General features: G+C 38.0%; 1 protein-coding gene across 3 annotated transcripts in view; it reads left to right on the top strand.

Annotated features, from left to right (window-relative positions):
* Positions 1-25,127, top strand: part of LOC150097740 (uncharacterized) — a 98,276-nt gene that overhangs the window by 33,463 nt on the left and 39,686 nt on the right. For all 3 annotated transcript variants that reach the window (XM_090406882.1, XM_090406883.1, XM_090406881.1), the window contains 3 exons: positions 7,420-7,552; positions 18,885-18,986; positions 20,733-20,811. In XM_090406882.1, coding sequence (XP_090263008.1) covers positions 7,425-7,552; positions 18,885-18,986; positions 20,733-20,811 — 309 coding nt within the window. In that variant the 5' untranslated portion in view covers positions 7,420-7,424. The remainder of the gene's footprint in view (positions 1-7,419; positions 7,553-18,884; positions 18,987-20,732; positions 20,812-25,127) is intronic.

Raw genomic sequence — 25,127 nt, 5'->3', positions numbered from 1 at the left:
ATTCCACTCACTCACTGCTCTCTGTGAGAAATACCTAGCTCTTACTGCTTTCTTGCCTGTGAACAACCTTAACTTCCATGGATGCCCCTGTGTTCTCTCCCTGCCTTCCATATAAAGAAAAATTTCATCAGGTGAAATGCTATAACTCCCATTCAAAAGTTTATAGACCTCTATCATATCACTCCCCCTCTTTCTCCTGTTAACCAGAGTCTGCAATCCATATACTCGCAATCTGTTCTCATAATCTAAATCCCATAATCCAGATATAATCTTTGTAACTTTGGAAGGCCTGGTTGGCCGAGTGGTTAGCGTATCCGCTCTCCAGCCAAAATGCTGCTGGTTCGAATCCCACCATGGGTATGGATGTTTGTGATTGTCTGTGAAAATAGTTGTGGTGGTCAGTAGTAGATGGCGCTGGTGTAGATGATGATGGCAGTTGCGATTAGTGGAGTGGTGGAGACAGAGTTGTAGAGCAGGTGCCCTCCCTCAATGAGTCTTTGGATTCCCTGGAGGTGTTCTGTGATAATAATAATAACTCTTCTTTGCACCCTTTCCATAGCTTCTTTATTCCCTTGGAACTCAGGAGACCAAATCTTTGCACAATAATCCAAGTGTGGTCTTATCAAAGCCTTATAAAGAGGAAAAATTACTTCCTTATCCTTACATGTCAAGGTTTACTTCAACATCGCAATTATCCTCTGAGTTGTATTTGCAATGTTTGCTATGTGACCTTTGAACTTTAAATTCTTATCCACCAATACACCAAGATCCCTTGCCTCTTCAGTTTCTTGTAGCATAACCACCCCACCAATATAATATGCCGCTAGAGCTCTAATCAAATGCCGAAGTGCATAACTTTACACCTACTAACATTAAAACGACAGCCATTTTCATTTGCCCAGATTTCCAGTCTATTTAAATCATTTTGCAATTGCTGAATATCAGTAGCACCCCTGATTGCCCTGCCTATCTTCGGCAAACAATTGCACATCTGATGATAGACCCTGCTTGATATCATTAATGTATAGATTGAACAATAATTGCCCAAGGACTGAACCGTGAGGTACACCACTGGTTATTTTTAAAAATTTTTTTATTAATCTTTGTACTGGTTATGGGCAGTATTACTCTTATTTATATCACATCCAGACTTGATATAGGCCTAAGTCTTTACAAGTGTTCACAACTGGGCAAGCAAATGGGGGTGTGAGTTCAATGTTGCAAAATGTAAGGTTTTAAAATTTGGAAAACAAAGATGGGATGCAGAATTTATGCTTGGTAAGAATATATTGTTGGAAGTAGAGGAAATAAGAGATCTGGGAGTGATAGTGGATAAGGATCTAAAATTTAGGGGTCACATCGCCAAAATTGTGAAGACAACACAAAGACTTCTGGGAATGATGAGGAGGACACTGACGTGTAGAAGTAGGGAGATTCTTGTTCCATTGTATAAGGCTTTGATTAGGCCACACATGGACTATTGTGCCCAGATTTGGTCACCTGGTTTTCAGAAGGATGAGGAGATGTTGGAAAGGGTCCAAAGGCGACTGACTAAGGTAGTTTCTGACCTCTGGAATGTCGAGTATGAGGAAAGATTGAAAAGATGTAATTTGCAGAGACTAGTGGAGAGAAGGAAGAGGGGAGATATGATAGAGACCTACAAGTTGGTAAGGGGTTGCTATAGGATCAATGGTGGAGAAGTTCTACAGCGAATAGTGGGAGATCAGGGGAGAACCAGAGGTCATCCCTGGAAACTGTATAAAGAGGGTGTGAGTAGGGGAGTGAGAGGCAGGTTTTTTTCGTGCAGAGTTGTGAATGATTGGAATGCCTTGCCTGAGAGTGTGGTGTCTGCAAGGAGTTTGAATGTGTTTAAGACCCGGTATGATGAGATGTGTGTGAGATAAAAGGACCTCCTAGATGAGTCTTTGACTCCATGAGGTCTTGTTTAATAATAATAATAATAATAATAATAAGTGTTTTACCCTATGTCTGTTCTAGTTATCATTGTAGTCATTCTCTGGTGGCAATGTCCTGTAGGGCTCTCAAGGAAAGAACTTTTATATCCTTCTGCGTAAGCCCAAGTTGTTTTAAGTCCTTATAACTATATGGGCTCCATATGCCATGTAAGAGATGGTGGTACTGGTAAACCTCAGCGTTTCCCCATGCTCCTCCTGTATCTTACAAACTAGATCTTGGTTAAATCTGGCAGATTCACACCCACTGTATACCACTTTTTTAATATCTGTCTGTCAACCATCCCCTGATCCAAGTCAATAGATTATATTCTAATCCTATATGCTCCAGTTTACGCAACAGCCTTTCATGTGGTATTCTATCAAATGCCTTAGAAAAATCTAACATTATCATAGTGTATCCATTCCCTTTATCCAACTTGGCCTTAACATTGTTATAAAATATGAGCAAATTGCTAAAACATGACCTTCCTTTAGTAAACCTATGCTGTTTCCTGCAGAGTAGAGAATGCTTATCTACCCATTTCTGTATGCTAGTTCTTACCTACTTCTCTAAAATCTTCACTACCACACCAGCGATACTAATAGGTCAGTAGTTAGGCACGTCGGTTTTTGCACCACCCTTGTGCAATGGAACCATCATACATTCCTTCCATTCCTGTGGTATCATTCCTGAGCTGAGACTCAAGTTATACAAATGTGTGAAAGGCCTAGCCAATTCAGCTGAACATTCCTTTAGCAAACGGGCTGATATTCCATCTGTCCCTATTGACAAATTCTTATCCAGGTTATGCAAGAGCTCTTCAACCTCATTTTCATGAACCTCTTACTCTTCAACCAATGTAACAGTAGCACTGTGTGCCATGCTACATACACCTGGTTGATATATCTTAGCAAAGTGAGCACTCATTAACAACAATCGCTTCCGACACTCATGTACCATCTGCATTCAATAAAGTTATTCTTCCACGTTCATTTTCTTTTGCTTGCAGCATAATGATAAAATTCTTTTGGATTGCCTTTAGCTTGCATGGCCAATTTCTTTTCATACTCCGTTTTAGCTTTCCTCACAATACTCGTTAAAACTAGCCTGAGTTTTATATATTTCATAACTCCTCTCACTCTTATTCTCACGATATTCTTTCCACATCTTCTTCTTCTTGTGGATCTCTTGCTTAATAAGGTTGCACATCCATTTCACTCCTGGCCTATTTATTCTTCGAACACTAGGGATACATTGAGATACTGCCTCATTCAAGCACTGTTTCAAAGATTCCCATGCATTGCTGACATTTTTTCCATTCAGTAACTGATACCATGGGACCAAAGATAGTATTCTTCTAAGTTGATCATAATTTACAGCTTTGCAGTTCAGCATGTAACCTGTTTTAATCGGATCTTCATTACAAGTAGATACTTCCCAAGAAAGAACAGCATGATCACTGTCACCAATTGGTGGTAAAACAGCCATATTCTTGACAGAGATCCCTTCTGACGCTATGAGCAAATCCAACACTCATTGACCTCAAGTTTCTTCTTTCACACGCTGCTTGAGAAAGTTGTCTCGCAACAATTCAATAAATTCCTGTTCTTTCTTATCATGAGATTTCTCTTCTACCCAATTGATGTTTGGAAAATTAAAGTCACCCATAATGATCATTCACTTGGTGATGATCATTATGGGTGATGCATTTCTTCGTCCCCTACAACTGAGCCTCCAGGTCTGTAGCAACACCTCACCATATATTTCATTCTGTTAACCTCCACTTCACAGCAGATAGACTCAAACTCATTGCTACATGGGACCTTGTTACCATCATTGTTTTCTTGTATTTCTACCCTAACTGGACTTAAATCATCCGATATCATTAGTAGCACTCCTCCTCCTCCTCTCCTATCTCTTCTGTCATTCCTAAAAATAGTATATCCATTACACTCATCCCACTTACCATATCTGATTCTGATAGCCAAACATATTAGCCAAACAAATAAGAAAGGGTGATCGTTATGGCAATATAGACTGGGATGATGGGATAGCAACTGGAAGTAAAGAAAATGAACTTCTTGAGTTTTTGAGGGACAACTACCTCAGACAGTATGTAACAGAAGGCACACAAGGATTGAGGATTTTGAATTTGATCATCTCATTAGAGGATGTAATTATAAATGAGATGTGAAATCATCCTCCAGTTGGTGAGAGTGACCATGAAGTGATTGCCAGCAGTGTAAGGACCTCTGTGAGAAAAGGGTATATGTGAAACTACAAGGCTGGTGATTATGAGGAGCACAGGAGACAGCATGCAGGTGTAGCATGGAATGAGGAGTTAGTTGGAAAGGAGATCAATGCATCTTGGGGAATATTCAAGAAATGTGTAGTACAGGCAATGTCTAAATGTATTCCAAGGTTAAATAAGATAGGTGTGAAATGGATGAATGAAAGAGATTAAGCATGCAATACCAGAAGAAAAAGGCATTATAGAGGCAGCATAACAGTTGCGGTAACTTTCAATTCCACGAGGATTACAAAGAACAGGAAAGAAGGGCGACAGTTAGCTAATGAAACCAAAAAAATTCCTATGGAGTTCTTTCAATATGTAGCAAAATAGAATGATTATGGAAGGATGACATTGATTGCAGATAATAGTATAAGAATAACTGCTTCAGAAAATATAGTGGAGATACTTAATGAGCAGTTCATAAAGATCTTTCATTCTTGTGAATATTACATCATGGAGAGTTTGAGAGCAGTTGATAACGAGGAGGAGAGATCGACTGTAAGTGAGCAAGAGATATATCGGGAATTCAGCAAACTTGATGTTAACAAGGCTGTTGGATATGATAGTATATCCCCATGTATTCTGAAGGAATGTGCCAGGGAGTTGGCATCTGCCTTGACATATTATTTTAATATGAATCTTTTATTGGGTTGAGTTCCAAAGGAGTAGAAGGGCAAGATTGTGCCACTTAATAAGAGAGGTGATAGAACTCAAGCATCAAATTATTGGCCTATCTGTATGTGTCAGATGTTGTGTTCAAGATATTGGAGAGGGTTGGTGAGAACCAGGATCCAGAATTTGGTTGACAACAATTGCATTATCTTTGATGGATAGCATTTGCTAAAGGGAGGTTATGTTTTAGTAATCTACTTGCTTATTACAATAAGGTGACGGCTTCGTTGGACATGGGAGAGGGATACACAGTGGTATACTTAGATTTGAAAAGGCTTTTGATAGATTATTGCTTGATAAGTTGATAGTAAAGCTAGAGCGGATGGGGTTGGATATTAGATTAGTTTATTGGATTGAGTTGGATTAGTGCAATAGGCTATCTGATAGATCAGCAAGTTGTGTGTGGAGGAGCAATATCCAGGAGGAGGAAAGTCACTAGTGGTGTGTCTCAGCAGTCTGTTTTAGGGCCATTGTTATTTAACCTGTATGTTAATGATCTTGGTGAAGATTTGGATGGGGATATTCAGTTGTTTGCAGATGATACAAAGTTGGGATGAACTATGAAGAGTAGGGAAGATGTTGTGGCCTTACAAGAAGACTTGAATAGATTGAGTGAATCAGTATGGGAATGGGGATACCAGTTCAATGTTGCAAAATGTAAGGTTGTGGGGATATATTGTTGGAGATGAGGAAAAAGAAGTCTTAGGGTGATAATTGATAAGGATCTGAGGAAATAGGAGATCTTGGGGTGATAATTGATAGGATCTGAAATTTAGGGGACACATTGCCAAAATTGTGAGGGCAACACAAAGAATTCTGGGAATGATGTGAAGGACACTGACTTGTAGAAGTAAGGAGATTCTTGTTCCATTCTATGTCTTTGATTAGGCCACACATAGACTTCTATGCACAGATTTGGTCACCTGGTTTTCAAAAGGACGAAAAGATGTTGGAAAGGGTCCAGAGATGACTTGCTAAGGTAGTTTCTGATCTCTGGAATGTAGAATATGAGGAAAGGTTGAGGAGATACAATTTACAGTCTAGTGGATAGGAGGAAGAGGGGTGATATGATAGAGACCTACAAGTTAGTAGGGGGTTGTTATAGCATCAATGTTGGAGAGATTTTACAGCAAACAGTGGGAGATCAGGGGAGAACCAGAGGTCATCCATGGAAGCTGTGAGGAGGGCATGAGTAGGGGAGCCAATTCTACAAATCTGGAATGGATATGACACTGGTACTGTTGATAAAAGGATGGATGCTGGACAGATATCAGAAAGTGGTATATCCAGGAAAAGAATTCAGGCACCACCATTGATTATTGTTGTGCCGCAAGGTTCAGTACTATTTAATTTGTACATAAATTAGATAGGAAATAACTGGAAAGGAAATATTCAGTTGTTTGCCTAAATTAAGTAGAACAATAGTGAATTAGGTAGAGCAGCGTTTCCCAAATGGTGGGTCACGACCCGGCACTGGGTCACAAAAGCTAAATGTCGGGTGACTAAAAAAACTCTCGAAAACCTAGGTGTTTCTTTTGGGGTGTTTCTTTTCAATCGTGCCACCTAGGTGTTTCTTTTCAATCGTGCCACCAGCCAAATGATTCGGCTGGTGGCACGATTGCCACCACGTAGCCTCGCCATTAGTTGAGCTACTTTACTGTGAACAAAGAGACGAAAAACATGCTCTGTCCAAGTCCACATCATCATTTCACAGTCTCTTTGTTCACAGTAAAGTAGCTCAACTAATGGCGAGGCTACGTGGTGGCAATCGTGCCACCAGCCGAATCATTTGGCTGTCTGGCATTTGTTTTACTAGCCTGCTTCTTTATTATAATAATAATAAATGAAAACTCTATGAATATTCAAATCTGTTGTATTTTACCTATTGGCCATAAAAATTTTAGTGGGTCACGAAGATGAAGTATTAAAATAATGGGCCACGGAAAAAAAGTTTGGAAAACCTTGAGTTAGAGCATTCTCTTTGTTCCCTAATTCACGTCATTTGTTCCTACTACTACCAACTGTTTTGCTTGCTTACTCCTCGTATCTAATGCCCCAATCACTGTACTCATTTTACCTCCTGGGAAAATATACTTTGTACATCTTCTCATTCACTACACCTCTAACAATTGAATCTGCATACAACACCACTCGCAAATATTTTGTTAACTGTTTCATACCAGCATTATTCATTTCCATCTTCTTCATCCTTCCATACATGTTTACAGTTCTCTTAATTTCACTTTGCATCTGCTTCATATCTTCGCTCATCTTTCTCAACAACTGTTTCATTTACGATGCCTCTGATTTATATAACTCTTGTAGTCCATCAGCATATCACACTTCCTGCATACTGATTTTGATTGAATTATATTATACCTATTTTGATGGAATTATAATGTTATCTAGGTGAATAATCCATATATCTTATTAGAACTGAATTAACAACATGAGAGATTAAAAAAAAAACTGATTTCTTCGTTACTTTTTTCTTTTAGTGTCCATGACAATCTTGCCACAGACTTGTATTTTCCCAAGATCTAATATTGCCTTCATGGTTAGTTCAATTCACGATATAGCTGAAGTCAGGAGGAATGAGAAATTAGAATTGAAGGAACCATTATATGAAAGGTATGTAAATTGAAAGTAGAAAACATTTTTCAAAACCCATTTTACAGATGATGACAGTTCAGTAATTTGTATAAAGAATTTATATATAAAAACAACATGAAAAAATCATCATTAACCAACTTATATGGAGACCTTGGGAAACTATGTTATGAGGTAATCACAATACATGATCTTCAAATCACATTATTATTATTATTATTATTATTATTATTATTATTATTATTATTATCCCAAGACCCCATGGAGTCAAAGACTCATCTAGGAGGTCCTTTTGTCATTCACAGAGCTCATCATACAGTGCCTTAAACACATTCAAATTCTCTGCAGACAGCACCCTCTAAGGCAAGGTATTCCAAGCATTCACAATTCTGCATGCAATAAACCTTCTTCTCACTCTCCTGCTCACGCCCTCCTTATACAGCTTTCAGGGATGACCTCTGGTTCTCCCCTGATCTCCCACTGTTTGCTGTAAAATCTTTCCAACATTGATGCTATTAACAACCCCTTACTAACTTGTAGGTCTCTATCATATCACCCCTCTTCCTCCTATCCACTAGACTGTAAATTGTATCTCCTCAACCTTTCCTCATATTCTACATTCCAGAGATCAGAAACTACCTTAGCAAGTCATCTCTGGACCCTTTCCAACATCTTTTCGTCCTTTTGAAAACCAGGTGACCAAATCCGTGCATAGAAGTCTATGTGTGGCCTAATCAAAGACATAGAATGGAACAAGAATCTCCTTACTTCTACAAGTCAGTGTCCTCCACATCATTCCCAGAATTCTTTGTGTTGCCCTCACAATTTTGGCAATGTGTCCTCTAAATTTCAGATCCTTATCCACTATCATCCTAAGATCTCTTATTTCCTCCACCTCCAACAATATATCTCCACCAAGCATAAATTCTACATCCCATCTTTTTTTTTTTTTCCAAATTTTAAAACCTTATATTTTCAGATGAGTCTTTGACTCCATGGGGTCTTGGATAATAATAATAATAATATTTTGCAACATTGAACTGGCATCCCCATTTCCATGCCCATTCACTGAATTTATTCAAGTCTTCTTGTGAGGCCACAACATCTTCTCTACTCTTCATAGTTCATCCCAACTTTGCATCATCTGCAACAACAGAATATCCCCATCCAAATCTTTACCAACATCAATAACATACTGGTTAAACAGCAATGGCCCTAAAACAGACTCCCGAGGCACACCACTAGTGACTTTCCTCTTCCTGGATATTGCTCCCCCCATACACAACTTGCTGATACCTATCAGATAGCCAGTCTCCAATCCAATGCACTAATCTAATATCCAACCCCATTTGCTCTAGTTTGACTCTCAACTTATGATGCAGTAATCGATCAAAAGCCTTTGCAAAATCTAAGTATACTACTGTGTATCCCTCTCCTCTGACCAAGGAAGCCGTTACCTTATTGTAATAAGTAAGTAGATTACAAATCCATGCTGTCCATCAAAGATAAATACCATTCTTGTCAACCCACTTCTGGATCTTAGTTCTCACCAGCTTCGTATATAGGATGTGTGCATGCAAAATACTTTGTACAGTTTGCCCTCGATTTAATGGACAAAAAATTTCTGCCCTAAAGGAAAAATTTAGAAACTTTTTTTTATTTGCTATTTATTCTGTTATAAGACAACATATGGATGACATCATACATTATACTGAATCATCATCAGGCCCTTGATGTGCTTCCTTATTATGAACATTTTAGAGCATATCGATATTTTGATTACTACTGAGAAGGAATCTGACCTGCAGAGATAAGATTTTCAAATTTGGTCCCCAGGATTTGAAGGGGATAAATTAACTGTGGAAAAGGGGTATACAGAGGCAGATAACAAAAATGGTTTCAGGACTATTCAATAACCACTGAATAATTATTGGTTATGAGGATCGGCTGAGGAAATGTGGACTGCAGAGTTTGGTAGATAAAAGAAGGAGAGGTGATATGATCGAGACTTTTAAACTGTTGAGAGGTAGTTAGAGGGTTGACCCTGGAGAGTTCTTCTGCTTGGTGGAACAGGGAAGAGAAGCGAGGACAAGGAACATCCCTGGAAGTTATGAAAGGAAGCAGTGAGCAAGAGAGTGAGGAGTGGTTTCTTTGCATGCAGCGTGAAGTTGAACTGTGAAATTCATTAACTGATAGTGATGAGAGCATGAACAGTCAATGAGTTCAAAGAGTGGTATGATAGACTTTGTGTTTTCTAGGAAGGACCTCCCACGATGAATCTTTTGACTCCATGGAGGCCTGAATCATAATCATAATCATAATCAACTTAACCACAACACCTGACACACAAATAAGCCTATAATTTGATGCCTGAGTTCTATCACCTCCTTTATGAAGCAGCATAATCTTGCCCTCCTTCCACTCCTTTGGAACTCGATCCAGTGCAAGACTCATATTAAAAAAATATGTCAAGGGAGATGTCAACTTCCTGTCACATTCCTTCAGAATTCATGGTTACATATTATCAAGTCCCACAGACTTATTAACATCAAGTTTGCTCAATTCCCCATACACCTCTTGCTCACTTAATGTTAGTCTCTCCTCCCTATCATCAACTTCTCTCAATTTCTCCATGATGTCATATTCACAAGAATGAAAGACCTTTATGAACTGCTCATTAAGTATCTCCACTCTATCTTTCACAGCAGTTGTCCTTATACCACTTTCTCCAATCAATGTCTTCTTTCCATAATCATTCTTTTTTTTTTATTACATATTGAAAGAACTCCTCTAGGATTTCTTCCAATATGTAATTTTCAATATGTAATGATCTTTTTGGCTTCATTAGCTAACTGTTGCTTAATCACATGGATGTGTTTGGGTATAAGATTGCCATGAGAATATCATGTACCAAAGTGTATTGTTCCATCTGTTAGTGGGGTGATGGTATTGTGTACAGGATGCTTCTTCTGGTTTGGTCTATACTTCATTATAGTATCTAGAGAAATGAGCACTGATCATTCTATTTACATTTTGGACAGTTTTATTTACTCTATTTGTGGCAATTTTGTTGAAATTGTTAGTTGACTGTCAACATAGTAATGTACCACATCATGCTACAAGAGCCTTGGGAGAAGTGGTTTGAGGAAATGAATATTTCCTCAAACTAATCTGAATCATGTAAAGAGCTTTCTGGGAAGAGTTAGAACTTGAACTGAGAGTGATATCATAAATCCAGCTTCAATGTAGGAACTACTCTTTGTTTTGGTGATGGTCTGCCAGAATACCACTGTCTGTTTATCAACATATAGTGGGCCGTCTTTCCAGGTGGGTGCTATTGATAATACTGGTCAAAGGTGGCTTGCAGTGTATTGAAATTGTGAAACCTCAGATGTTCAGATATCATCATCAGTTCCTGATGTATCCTTAAGCAGGGGTGCACAGGACCACTATGAGGGTACTACATAATTAAGTTTATATTATTACTAATTTACTGTCAACAATTTTCTTTTAAATATATCTTTTGAAAACCTTTACTCTTCCCATTCTGTTTAAGTGACAATGCCCTTTATATTATCTTTCTCACACTTTTCTCTTGAATGCTACTAATATCAAATTCCTTTCTAATACTTTTGATTTTTAATATGCTTCTACCATTGATTTGTTCTGTTCACTTCCTGATTTGTCCCTGACCTCTCATATCTATAACTTGGAAAATATCTTGACTTGGAAAATGAATAGACATGCAGGAGTATCAAAGAGACGGGAACGTATGTGGAATTATAAGGCAGGTGATTATAATAGTCTAAGCCGTCAACTTGGGGAAGTTTCATGGAAGAAGGAATTGGAAGGCTGGGATATCATTAGTGCGTGGGAAATTATGAAAGAATATTTGTTAGCAGCAATGGTAAGTTGTATACCACGAGTGAACAAGAAGACACAATTTGGAGTAAAGTGGATGACAAACAATATTAAACAGGAATTGCATGTGAAAAAGAGGCTGTGGAAGAGATATAGACAGGAGAAGATGCATGAAGAGTATAAGACACAGGCCAGAAGAGTGACTAGTATGGTAAGGAAGACGAAACTGGAATATGAGAGGAGATTAGCCCTAAGATCCAAAGAAAATCCTAGGGAATTTTTTAGATATGTGGCGAGTAGGAGGAGAAATGACTGTGGAAGAATGATATTGTGGGATAGAAATGGGAATAGAGTGACCGATGCAGAGGACATAGTAGAATTGTTCAATGAACACTTTATTGGAGTATTTCATCCAGGAGTCAGTTTTAATGCTAGAGGGTTAGGGCAGGTTCAAGGTTTAGAGGTACAGGAGGAGAGTGTGTTTTCAAATACTGAGTACTCTGGATGTCAGTAAAGCTGTGGGACTGGATGGTATTTCACCACGAGTTTTGAGAGAATGTGCTATGGAACTGCAGTGCCTTTGACCTGGCTTTTCAATGAAAGTGTGGATGCTGGAAAAGTGCCCATGGAATGGAAGGAAGGTAAGATAGTGCCATTGCATAAGGGCAGTAGCAGACTTCTAATTATAGACCAGTTTGTGTGTCATCAGTAGTTAGTAAGACCTTGGAGAAAGTAGTGAAGGACCATATACAGCATTGGGCAGATGAGGGTAATGTTATCTGTGAGAGTCAACATGGATTTGCGAAGGGGTGCTCTTGTTTTAGCAATATGCTAGCCTTTTATGATAAAGTTACAAGAGCATTAGATGAGGGAAAGGCATATACTGCCATTTTCTTAGACTTAACAAAGGCATTTGACAGGTTGCCACATGATAAGCTGATATTTAAGTTGCAGCACATGGGTCTGGATGTCAGATTGGTCAACTGGATTCAGGATTGGTTGTCTGATAGGTATCAGAGAGTTGTGTATGGTGGAGCAGTTTCAAGGAAGCAGAGGGTTATAAGTGGATCCCACAGGGCTCAGTATTGGGACCTATATTGTTTAACCTTTATATCAAAGACATTGTCAGTGGATTGCAAGGAGATATTCAGTTGTTTGCAGATGATGCGAAGCTGGGAAGGATTATTAGTAATAGTGCAGATGCGGCAGCCCTGCAAGAGGATTTGAATAACTAGATAGATGGGCAAATGAATGGGGGTGTCAGTTTAATGCAGCAAAATGTAAGGTCTTGAGGTTTGGGAAACATCGATGGGACACTGCATACTCTATGGGAGGAGTTATACTGGAGGAAGTAGGAGAGACAAGAGATCTGGGATTGATAGAAACCTGAAATTTAGGGGAACATATTGCAAAGGTGGTGAAGGTAACACAGAGAATTGCTGCAATAATGAGAAGGACACTGACCTGCAGAGATAAAACAGTTATCATTACGTTGTATAAGACCCTGATCAGACCACACTTGGAGTATTGTTCTCAGATTTGGTATCCAGGATTTGAAGGAGATAAATTAACTGTGGAAAGGGTGCAAAGGCAGATAACAAAGATAGTTTCAGGACTGTACAATGATAGTTATGAGGATCGGCTAAGGGAATGTGGACTGTAGCGTTTGGTAGATAGAAGAAGGATAGGTGATATGATTGAGACTTTTAAACTGTTGAGAGGTGGTTACAGGGTTGACACTGGGGAGTTCTTTCGCTTGGTTGAACAGCGGAAAGGAGTTATGACAAGAGGCCCTGGAAGTTACGAAAGGAAACTGTGAGCAAGAGGGTGAGGAGTGGTTTCTTTGCATGGAGGGTGGTTGAACCATGGAATGCATTGCCTGATGGAGTGGTAAGAGCAAGAACTGTCAATGAGTTCAAGGAGTGGTATGATAGACTTTGTGTTTCTTAGGGGGGTCCTCCCCTCGATGAGTCTTGATAGACTTTGTGTTTCTTAGGAAGGACCTCCCATGATGAGTCTTTTGACTCCATGGAGGCCTGAATAATAATAATAATAATAATAATAATAATAATAATAATCTCTAGTGTTTTATCAATAGTTTTATTTCTAACACAAATCTCAGATCTGTCAATTAAAATGGACCTGAATACTGTCTTGTATACTACCAATTTATTTTATTTGTTAATTTCTTTTTCAGTATATAAATTTATTCAGATGACTCCCTATCGTACACCAGCATTTCTTATTGTATTATTTCTTTCCATAATTAATTTGCTATCTTCACTAAAAATTGCTGACATGTTTACTCCGTTCAGAGTGTATTTGATGCTGTCCATGTGCCAGACTTATTCATAGTTTTTGTTCATTAATTCCTGATTTGTTTCAATTTTTATCCTTGGTCATTAAGCATGAACTGTAAAAAAAAAAAAAAAAAAAAAAAAAAAAGAGAAAATGTTGTGAAGAGTATATAAGAAGAAAGGTGAATAGCTAATTTGTAAGCAGTACAAGGATTAGGCAAAAAAGCTGACCAGCATGGTAAGGAAGACAAAATCAGATTATGAGAGGAAATTAACTGAGCAGGCAAAAGGAAATCCCAAAGAGTTTTTCGCTATGTGGGAAGTAGGAGGAAGAATGACTATGGAAGGATAATTTTAACGAGTGCAGATGGTAGACAGGTAACAGAGGCAGTCAAAATGTTGAGCTACTGAGTGATCAATTTGAAAGGATATATCACACAAATTAAGATACTGTTATGACAGAGGTGACAGGGACTGATGTGCGAACAGAGGTTGATTAATTGGAGGTATAGTACTGCAGAATCTGAATGCAAATACAGCTCTGGGATCGGATGGGATATCGGCTTGCATTTTAAGAGAATGTGCAGAAGAATTGGTGATGCTTTTGACTAGGCTGTCTCAACTCTGGCAAAGTCCCAAGAGAGAGGAAGGAGAGCAAAATAAAGGAGGGATCTAAGTCTGTAGTAGCAAATTATAGACCAATCAGTATCTCAGGAGTGGTGGTAAAAGTAATGGAAAACTTGGTCAAAAAGAGATTCAGGAAAAGTGGATAAGAATATGATATTCTATGAAGGATAGATTGGCTAAGTGAAGATTAGGTCATGCCTTAGCAATCTATTAACTTTTTATAATTGGTGGCAACTGAGTTCAATAAAGGGAATGGCAACATGATGCTGCTGCTGCTGCTGAATTTTGCAAAGCCTGTGACAGTACCACGTGGAACTCTGTTACACAAATAGCAACAAATAGAAATGGATATGATAGTGATGATATGGATAAAAGGATACTAACTACTTGTTGGTATATGTTCCTCCATATACCAACAAGTAGTTAGTATATGGAGGAACAGAATACAGGAGAAGGAAGGTTAGTAGTGTGCTGCAGGGCTCTGTGATTGAATCACTGCTGTTTAATTTGTACATAAATGACAGGAAATAATATGAAGGGAGATATTCAGGTATTTTCTAATGATGCAAAGTTAGTTAGGATAATAATGGAAGCTCTCTACATCAAGGTGATGTAGAGAGCTTGCAGGATGATTCTAATAGGTTAATGAGCAATATATAGTGGATGTCAATTTAATGTTCAAAGAGTGTAAAGTGATGTATTTTGTGATAAAAAGATTACAAATTGTGTACCACATTGAGGGAACTGCACTCCAGAAAATTGATGAAGATCCAGAGAATTGATGAGGATTTGGGGATAGTAGTAGTAGGCTTAGAGAGCATATTGCTAAAGTAGCCAGAGTAGCTCACAGGATTACTTGGTTATTGAAGAACACACTAACAAGTAGAGATAGATTAAAGATGCCAAGAAATTATTATTATTATTATTATTATTATCATTATTCAGGCCTCCATGGAGTCAAAAGACTCATCGTGGGATGTCCTTCCTAAGAAACACAAAGTCTATCAAGACTCATCGAGGGGAGGTCACCCCTAAGAAACACAAAGTCTATCATATCACTCCTTAAACTCATTGACCGTTCTCTCTCTCACCACTCCAATCCTTTGTCCAATTTTGTCCAATCATTTAATCCTTTATCCAAGTGTAAGCAAACAAAGTTTGCTCCTGAAGTATTTTTAGGACAGGGCAACTCATATATAGAGGCTAATGCCTTAGTATCTCATAATCCAAAGCACATATCCTTACAGACATGTATTATGGGTAGTAAGTACTACCCATTCTGGTAGTACTTACAACCCAACAACAACAACAACAACAACATTACTGGCTTGCTGGGTGAAGCATAAAATGCTTTTTATTTCCCCCTTTATCTGTGTCGAGAAGCTTGAAGCAGGGAGGTTGTGAGTCTTATGCTCGCACTTTGTGAACTATGGAGTTAGCTCTGTTCTGCTGAAAGCAGTATTGCCTTAGGTCTTTTATGTTTGTGATAGTCATGTTCACTATAACTGGAAGCTTGTCTGATTAGTGGGTTGGGATGAGAATGTGCCTTGCTGAAGAACTTTTCCGCATGGTCATGAAGGAGAGACTTACTTACAACCCAGTCTGGGTAATGCTGAAGTCATGTTTCAATATACGAGTAGCCAAGAGGTGTCATACCTTATTATTAAAATACTCTGGATTAGAGATATGGTTGGAAGTTTTGATAAAACTTCCAACAACTTCGTCCAACTTGGTTATACTATAAATTAAAGATGCCAAGAAATTATATTCTTGGTTTAATCCTTTATCCAAGTGTAAGCAAACAAAGTTTGTGCCTGAAGTAGTTTCAGGACAGGACAGGGCAGTTCGTATATAGAGGCTAATGACTTCTCATCACTTGCCTTAGTATCTCATAATGCAAAGCACATATCCTTACAGACATGTATAATGCTATGCATTATGGGAAGGGTCACTACCCAGACCTACTTGAGCACAAACTTTGTTTGCTTACACTTGGATAAAGGATTAAACCAAGAATATAAATTCTTGGCATCTTTAATTTATAGTATAACCAAGTTGAAAAACTTCCAATACTATTTCTAATCCAGAATATTTTAATAATAAGTTGCGACATTTTAGCTACTCATATATGAAAATATGACTTCTGCATTACTTCAGCCTTGGTATTACTGAGTTTGGCTCCCACTGATGAGATTTCAATAAAGATTGAAACTGGTCTGGGTAGTGCCCTTCCCATAATGCTATGCATTATAGAAAGGATCACTACCCAGACCAATTTGCCTTAGTGATGGCAAGTGATGAGAAGTCATTAGCCTCTATATGAGTTGCCCTGTCTTGAAAATACTTCAGGTGCAAGTTTATTTGCTTACACTTCTTTGTTTCCCATGGTCTGAGGATAGGGCCAAAGGCTTTCTCTGATGCCAGTGTGGCATCTGGGGTGGGTCCTGGAATTCTAGTCCCTAGTGCAGTCATTGCATGCTTGAGGGCTGATGCCCATGTGTAGTTCTATAGTGGAACTACACATGTTCACCAGATTGGTTTATACTTCTTGTAGAAGTACAAACCAATCTGCTTTTTCCTGCAGTAAACTTACCTGAAGCCCAATGATGATCTTGCATTATGAAATGTAGCCATCTTTTGTACAAGTGTGGAGGCAGTTGCCATCCAACTCTAGATGAGATCTCTCATAACAGTATGCTGCATCTACTCACTTCATGATATCTCTCAGGATGACCTAGATGACATCACATTACAATTGTCATCTCCTTTACTTTTAATGGAGGATTTAAAAGGACACAACACTCCATGCAGTAGTGCCTGACCTAAGATCAGAGAAAGAGTTATAGAGCATATGCTTGACAACAATAATCTCTCCTTCTTGAACACAGGAAGCAATACTTTCTCCCATATGACTACCTGAATATTCACTGCCATTGACTTAACTGTCTGCTCACTCTTCCTCTTCTCACTGTTTAAGTAGGAAACTGATTACATGCTATTTGGAAGTGATCATTTCTCCATTATCCCCTTTTTTGCATGGGCAACCATGTACTGTATCACAGACAGAAAATCTGTGATACAGTTCATGTATCTGTACTGTATCATCTGTGATGGAAAAGCTGTTATATGATAATGGAAAAAATCAAGCAAGCTGACTGGCTCACCTTCTTTTCCATAGTAGAATGTGATTTTGCAATGGCCAGTTAATCTCCTAGTGATACAGTGAATCATATGATAGAGTGTATTATATACTGTATAAGCTGACACAACTGCAATTCCTAAAACATGTAGTCAATCCATTTTTCTCAAACTGTGGCTGAATTCTGATTGCAAAGCAGTCAAGGGATCTTAGAAAAAAGCTTGTAATATCTTCCTAGTACCAAACGACGACAACAAACCTCATTGTTTTTGAAACATGTCTGAGCAAGACATATCCATCATCAAAGCCATATGTAATCCTGGATCCAACACAAATCTTCTATAACAAGAGCAACCCAAAGCAAAGAAGTCTTGGATAAAATCCTGAAAATTAAGGGGCAGATATGCCACCTGGCCACTTTCCATCCTATAACATAATGGATATATACTGATCCAACAGCAAATCACTGAAACTCTTGGGAAGATTTTTGCTAGAACATCAGCAATATCTTCTTATCCCCTGGAGTTCCTTTACATCTGCTTTATATTTCTGTCCAGAAATGTAAAGCAGAAAAAGATCAAATTGTTATCCTTGATAGCAGTACAGAAGAATACAACAGGCTTCTACCTGCTCATAAAACAAGAAATGAATGCTGCTTTACTTAAATATTATCCAACAGCAGTTGGACAACATTTCTGTGGGACAATAGTCTGTGGGATGCTCCCTATGAGTATAGATTAAAGGTATATAGATTGTGAACTTTAGTTGACAAGTGATAAAGAGGGGGATATGATTAAGTTACTGAAGGGGGTTTCTATAAGTTCATTCGAAGGTGAGTTAGCAGATCTCATACCGAGGTAGCAGGGTTTTTCATCCTGCATACAGACAAATTAGCCCTTCAGAACACATGCAATTTACAGACAAAAAAATACTAGCTGTGGTGGTGGTGGTGGTAGTGGTGCCAGTAGATGGCATTGATGTTGATGATTAGTAGTAGAGATTCAGTGTAGTGGTGGAGAGATGGAGAGTTGTACATTAGGTGTCCTCCCATGATAAGTCTTTGGATTCCTTGGAGGTGTCATGGATAATAATAATAATAAGAAGAAGATTGACACAAGAAGTGCAATGCATGATGAGTAAAGAAGGAGAGAGAGAGAGAGAGAGCTAGGGGTCAAGAATAGAAGTTGTGCATGTGTTAGTAAGGGTGTGGGGGAGTCTAAATTTTTTGCTTGGAGAGTGATGAATGGGCAGAATATTTCCAGAGGTAGTTGTGAGTGCCCTGACAGTAAATGAATTTAAAGAGAGGTATGCAAGTATTGTGTGAATTATGGTTATGCATCGGTGTGGGGCTCTGGTGATGAGTCTTGTGACTCCGTGAAGATATACATATCATAATCATAATATTAATATATTTTTTTTTTTTTTGCAGATTAAATCACTTTCTGAATCGCCATGGTCATGCATATCTCATCATTATATCTCTTTCTTGGAAGAATCAGTATATTGCATTAATTAATTTCTTACAACAAAAGTAAGTATAATCATATTTCTTGTATAATGACACCTGTGAATATCCATAACCAGAAATAATACTGCATATGTGTTATTCTCTAGTTAAGTATAATCGCGAGGTGTGGCTATAGAGTAATGAGACTGTCAGACACGATTAAAATTAATGTGCTCTCACTAATACATTCGAGTTGATTTTTCTTTTTTCTAAGGCGTTTTTCATGACACCTCTTAGTGTTTCAGGTTCCAGTGCTCTGATTTTGGCCTGAATATTGTTCTTCAGCTCTTGGAGTGTCTGAGGCTTGTTAACATAAATGTTTTCTTTGAGATAGAGTTATTGATCCTTGGTTTTGATAGGAAGAAATCAGGAGTCATCAGATCTGGAGAACATATTTCTGGAGAACGCGGGAAATTATTCTTCCCTCAAAAATTTGCCTGAGCAGTTGGATTGTGGCCCTTGCTATGTGAGCTGTTACTCTGTCCTGTTGGAACCACATGTCATGTTTATCTTGAACTGCTGGGAGTAAGGCATTTTCGATCACAGACCGATATTCATCTCCTATAACATTGACAGGGTTGTCTTCAAAAAAGTAAAGTCTGATCACTTCTTCTGACATCACCCCACACCAGACCATACACTTAAGGAGGGTCAATTCCCTTTGGTGAATTGTCCTAGGATTTTCCAAACCGCAAATCCTGCAGTTTTGTTTGTTAATGAAGCCATTTAAATGAAAATGTGCTTCATCTGACATTATCAGCTTGTGGATAAATTCGGGATCTCTCCTTGCTAATTCTTGAAATCTGACTGCATATTGAAGTCTGTGGGCATAATCTGGTGGCTTCAGCTGTTGCACCAGCTGGATTTTTTTATTATTATTATTAATATTATTATTATTATTTTATATGGAAACGAGTTCAAGGTTTTCAGAATACACTGGAGTAATGTCTGAGAGACTCCAACTGTTCAGACTGCCTTCGAGTTGATGTGCTCTGGTCTTCTGAAACACTCTCCCTTACACTCAACTGTGGGTTTGTTCCTAACTGAGCATGGTCTGCCTGTTTGTGAAGATAGCCTACTGAACCCTGTTCCTCAAAATGCCCAATCAAATGTCTAATCATTTATTCGCTTGGAGAATCTCTCATGCCGTAATGGTGACGATATGCTCGTTGGGTCAGAATTATTGATCTTTGGTTTTGATAGTAAAATTTCACAATTTGTGTTTGCTGTTCGGTTGTGAATTTTTCAATGGTTAATCTCCAAGGTCTTCTTTATAAAATCTGTAAAGAAAAAAAAATTAATTAAAAAAGTTATTAAAACTTCAGACCACATCACATTTCTGATACTTATCAAAATATTGTTGTTATTAGACACCTCCAGGGAGTCCAAAGACATCGAGGGATGGCACCTGCTCTATAACTCTGTCATGTCACTGCCACTCAATCCACCAACACCATCTACCACAGACCACCACCACCACCACCACTAGTATGTAGTGGTGTTTCTATTTCCAAAGACAATCACAAATATCCATGCCCACGATGGGATTTGAACCCGCAGCCTTTTGGCTGGAGAGCTGATACACTAACCACTCGGCCAGCCAGGCTGACTTATCTAAATATTAAATATTAAATATAATTATTTATCTAATTTCGATATCTAAATTATTAATTATATCTAAATATTAAATATAATTAAATATTTATCATTGTTAACAGCAAATATATCTGTGTACTTTTGTAAGTAAGAATATTTGTCCACTATTTTCAGGTTATGGCAGAAAACGTGCAGAATTATTTTGGCCTTGTCAGAAGAAGAAGCAGCAGGTTATATGTCTTCACTCGCTAAGGTTAGTATGTTTTTTTCATTTAAGACATCTTTACTGGAATCACTCAAGCATTTTAGATTATTTAAAATCTTTTATTTTAATTTTGAATTATTGTGGAAAAATGGCAGTCACAATATACTTAGAATTATAACAAAATTATTTAATCAGGTTTTAGAAGGCAATACATATCTAATGACAGGAATCTATCTTATATTTTGCCATTCACAAAAAAAAAAAAAAAAATATATATATATAAGGTCAAATTTGGAGGTGGATGAATCACTTATCCAGTTGATAAAGACCTTTGATACAGCTTAGTCGACAGTCAAAGTTGGATGAAAGGTTTTGGAGGAGTTTAGAGCAACAAAAGGACTAAAGCCATGGACTGTCTTTCATGCTTTTTAAAATTTATTTAGAGAACGTACTTAGAAACTGGATTGGATGTTCTGTTAAGGAAGAAAGTGGTGCATTCTTGAATTTTCACCACCAACAAAGGTAATAATAGCCCAAGATTAAGATAATGTAGAATATATTACTAAAAAGTTAATACATGCATATGGATTGGGAGGACTTAAGATATATCTTTAGAAAACAAAATATCTGTTGAAAGAAGAAGTATGACCTGGATATACCAGGGATTGGGAAAAAAAAAAAAATCAACTGAGCACCTGAAAGTGAGAAAGACATGGGTTATTGCATGAGTCAAGCAAGGGGAGTATTGCATATGATAAATACGGTCCTATGGAGTTGAGAAGTAAATGAAAAAAAAAAAAGGACTATATTGAGGGTCATCATTGAAAGTATTTTGATATATAGAAGTGAAGGATGGTCACTAACATAGAAGCAAAAACAAAGAAACCAGAAACAAAGGCTGTGAGCAGTAGAAATGGATGGTTAAAAGGAGCTGTCCCCTTTAGAATCCAGTAAATTTGGAATGAAAGCATCAGAGAATAAAATCTGTAGTAGAATGATTGGAGGATTAAAAATATTACAGTAGTATATGGTCATGTTAAAAGGAATGTCGGATATGAGATCATCAGAAAAAGTATGTTTGGTCTTCTCCAGGAAAGATGGGAAACTTCAAGTAACTTGGGGAGGAGCAAAGCCATAAGAGAAATTAATTTAGATTATAATTCATGGGTAAATAGGAAAACATCGAACTAAGCAATAAAAAACAAATAATGAAGCCTGGAGAAGAAAATGAAGAAAATCATGTATTTGCTATTTGTTCGTCAATATCATCATCAGCTAACGCCTTTTTTGCTTGCCCGTGCCAGAGATCGACTAACTCAGGAACCGGTCGAAAAAAGGCTTAGAAAAATTTCCTCTAGTTGCTGACTAGACTCGAAATCAAGTCGTCTTCTTTCATGTGGCCAAGCGCTGTGGAGTGCAAACGCCATATCCACTGAGCTACACAGGCACTCTTTCTATTTGTTTTATCTGTATTATTTACACTTGTTTTGTTAGGGTTAAAAGGTGTGTAATGCCATAACATAAAAACTGGAGATAAACAGCTTTTTAATGATAAATTAAAGATACCAAGAAATTATATTCTTGGTTTAATCCTTTACCCAAGTGCAAGCAAACAAGTTTGCACCTGAACTATTTTCAGGACTGGGGCATCTCGTATAAAAAAGCTAATGACTTCACATCACTTGCCTTTAATAAATTTAGTTTAATCCTTTATCCAAGTGTGAGCAAACAAAGTTTGCACCTGAAAACATCTTCAGGACTGAGGTAAGGTGGTACAACACCAGGCAACTCGTAGCAAAGGTGGACCAAGCTAACATCACTCCTATCTCAATATCTCCCATAATGCAACACACATCTTGTGGATATGTATAATGTATATGCATATATATATATATATATGCATTAAGGGAAGAGCCACTACCCAGACCAGTATCAACCTTTATTGAGGTCTCGTCAGTGGGAACCAGGCCCAGAAGTAGAGATACCAAGGCAGAAGCAATGGAGAGGTCATCTTTACCTATAGGAGTTGCCAAAAGGTTGAGATCCCTTAATGCATAACATTATGCATATCTGCAAGGAGAAGTGTTTTGCATTATGGGAGATATTGAGATAGGAGTGATGTTAGCTTGGTCCACCTTTGCTACGAGTTGTATGGTGTTGTACTACCTTACCTCAGTCCTGAAGATATTTTCAGGCGCAAACTTTGTTTGCTCACACTTGGATAAAGGATTAAACTAAATTTATTATAGTCTAACCAAGTGAAAAATAAACTTTCAACATCTTTCTCTAAATCCAGAGTAATTTAATAATAAGGTGGCACACCTTTTGGCAACTCCTATAGGTAAAGATGATTTCTCCATTGCTTCTGCCTTGGTATCTCTACTTCTGGGCATGGCTCCCACTGACGAGACCTCAATAAAGGTTGAAACCGGTTGGTAGCGTGGGTGATGAATGGCAATGCTGTAACCCCATGAAGTTTTAACTGAGGCTCGGCTGTTGCTGTCACCCAGGGCCCGAGTGGGGGGTAATGAATGGTAATGCTGTAGCCTGTGAAGTTAACTGATGCACGGCTGTTGCTGTTATCCTTCCAGATGGGCAAATGAGTGGCTCTGCTCAGTGGTGGGGGGGGAGCCTGCCACGGTGTAGAGCCAACTGAGTTTCTGACTTTCTGCTCCTGCGGATCACTCATTATTGGGTGATCCGGGGGATTTTACGAGTTTTTGGAAGATGTATCCTGCACTTAAACAAAGGGAAACTGGTCTGGGAGACCAGTTTCCCTTTGTTTTATGGGAGATATTCAGATAGGAGTGATGTTAGCTTGGTCCACCTTTGTTACGAGTTGCCTGGTGTTTTACTACCTTACCTCAGTCCTGAAGATATTTTCAGGCACAAACTTTGTTTGCTTACACTTGGATAAAGGATTAAACTAAATTCATTATAGTCTAACCAAGTGCACAAAATAAACTTTCAAAAATCACTTGCCTTAGTATCCCATAATGCAAAGCACATCTCCTTGCAGACATGTATAATGCTATGCATTATGGGAAGGATCACTACCTCGACCAATTTCAATCATTATTCAGGTCTTATCAGTGGGAGCCAGATCGAGAAGAGTTAAGTGTGAAGTAATGCAGAAATCTTTTGACTAGTGAATTTTGTAAACCCTGAGTGGGCAAGGTATGGAAGAGGATTTTTCTTAGTTTTGCAGGAGGTTTGAAGGTTGCCTTAATTGTATTTATGTAGTGTTCTATCTATTTTTTCTGATATGCCCTTAATGTATGGTATGGTTATGGCATTCTTGTAATCTTTTTTGCTTTTAATGGTATTTTTGGGGAAGATCTTGTGAACCTTTTTTTATCATCTGTATAATATGAATTAATTAATTTTTAAATTTTTGTATATATTTTATTTAGTAATATTTTTATTTATTTATTTTTTCCCCACCAGTCAGGCTATTTACCTAACTTTTGTGTAGTGCTATGTAGCTTGCATCCTGTGCATATGTATGTTTTCCTGATAATGACCTCAATACAGAGGTTGAAACAGCTAGTGTTATTTTGTTAATTATAGGTAAAGTAATTACTCTAACATGTGTTTTTGTCTCCATAAATTCTTCACTATGAAAGCTGACCATGTGTGTGTGTGTGTGTGTGTGTGTGCATGTGCGCATGCATGCACATGCTTCTCACTGGTTTGCCTATTTGCATGACGAAAAACCTGAATTGGAAATCTGAATTGGAAAGCCCTGATAAAGGTTCATGTCCTAGTTAGGATTCAAACCCAGGTCTTTCCAAATAAAGGACTTCATTGAAACCGAATGAGATGGAAGCTCATAATGCATAACAATGTGCTCTTCAAAAAAAGTGTGTTGTGGTGTGCATTTCGTTGCAAGTACAAGCAAACAAGTTTGCACCTGAACTATTTTCAGAACTGGGGCAATCGTATAAAGAAGCTAATGACTTCACATCACTTGCCATAGTACCCATAATGCAAAGCACATCTCCTTGCAGACATGTATAATGCTGTGCATTATGGGAAGGATCACTACCCACATTGGTTTCAACCTTTATTGAGGTCTCATCAGTGGCAGCTAGACCCAGAGGTGATACTAAGGTTGAAGTAATGCAGAAGCCATATTTTCGTGTACAAGTAGCCAAAAGATGTCACACCTTATTATTAAAATACTCTGGATTAGAAATAGTTGTTGCAAGTTTTTTCACTTGGTTATACTATAAATTAAAGATACCAAGAAATTATATTCTTGGTTTAACCCTTTACCCAAGTGCAAGCAAACCTATCTCTAATGTTCTTTAATAAACTCTTTCTTACATGAGAGATTAAAGTAATAGTTTTGTAGTTCTTGC

The sequence above is a fragment of the Typopeltis vanoorti genome, chromosome 17, assembly GCF_054136105.1.
Source record: "Typopeltis vanoorti isolate ZY-2024b chromosome 17, IOZ_Tvanoo_1.0, whole genome shotgun sequence".
NCBI classification, from domain to species: domain Eukaryota; kingdom Metazoa; phylum Arthropoda; class Arachnida; order Uropygi; family Thelyphonidae; genus Typopeltis; species Typopeltis vanoorti.
Note: the sequence above shows the minus strand (reverse complement) of the source record. Positions and strands in the feature narration are given on the sequence as shown.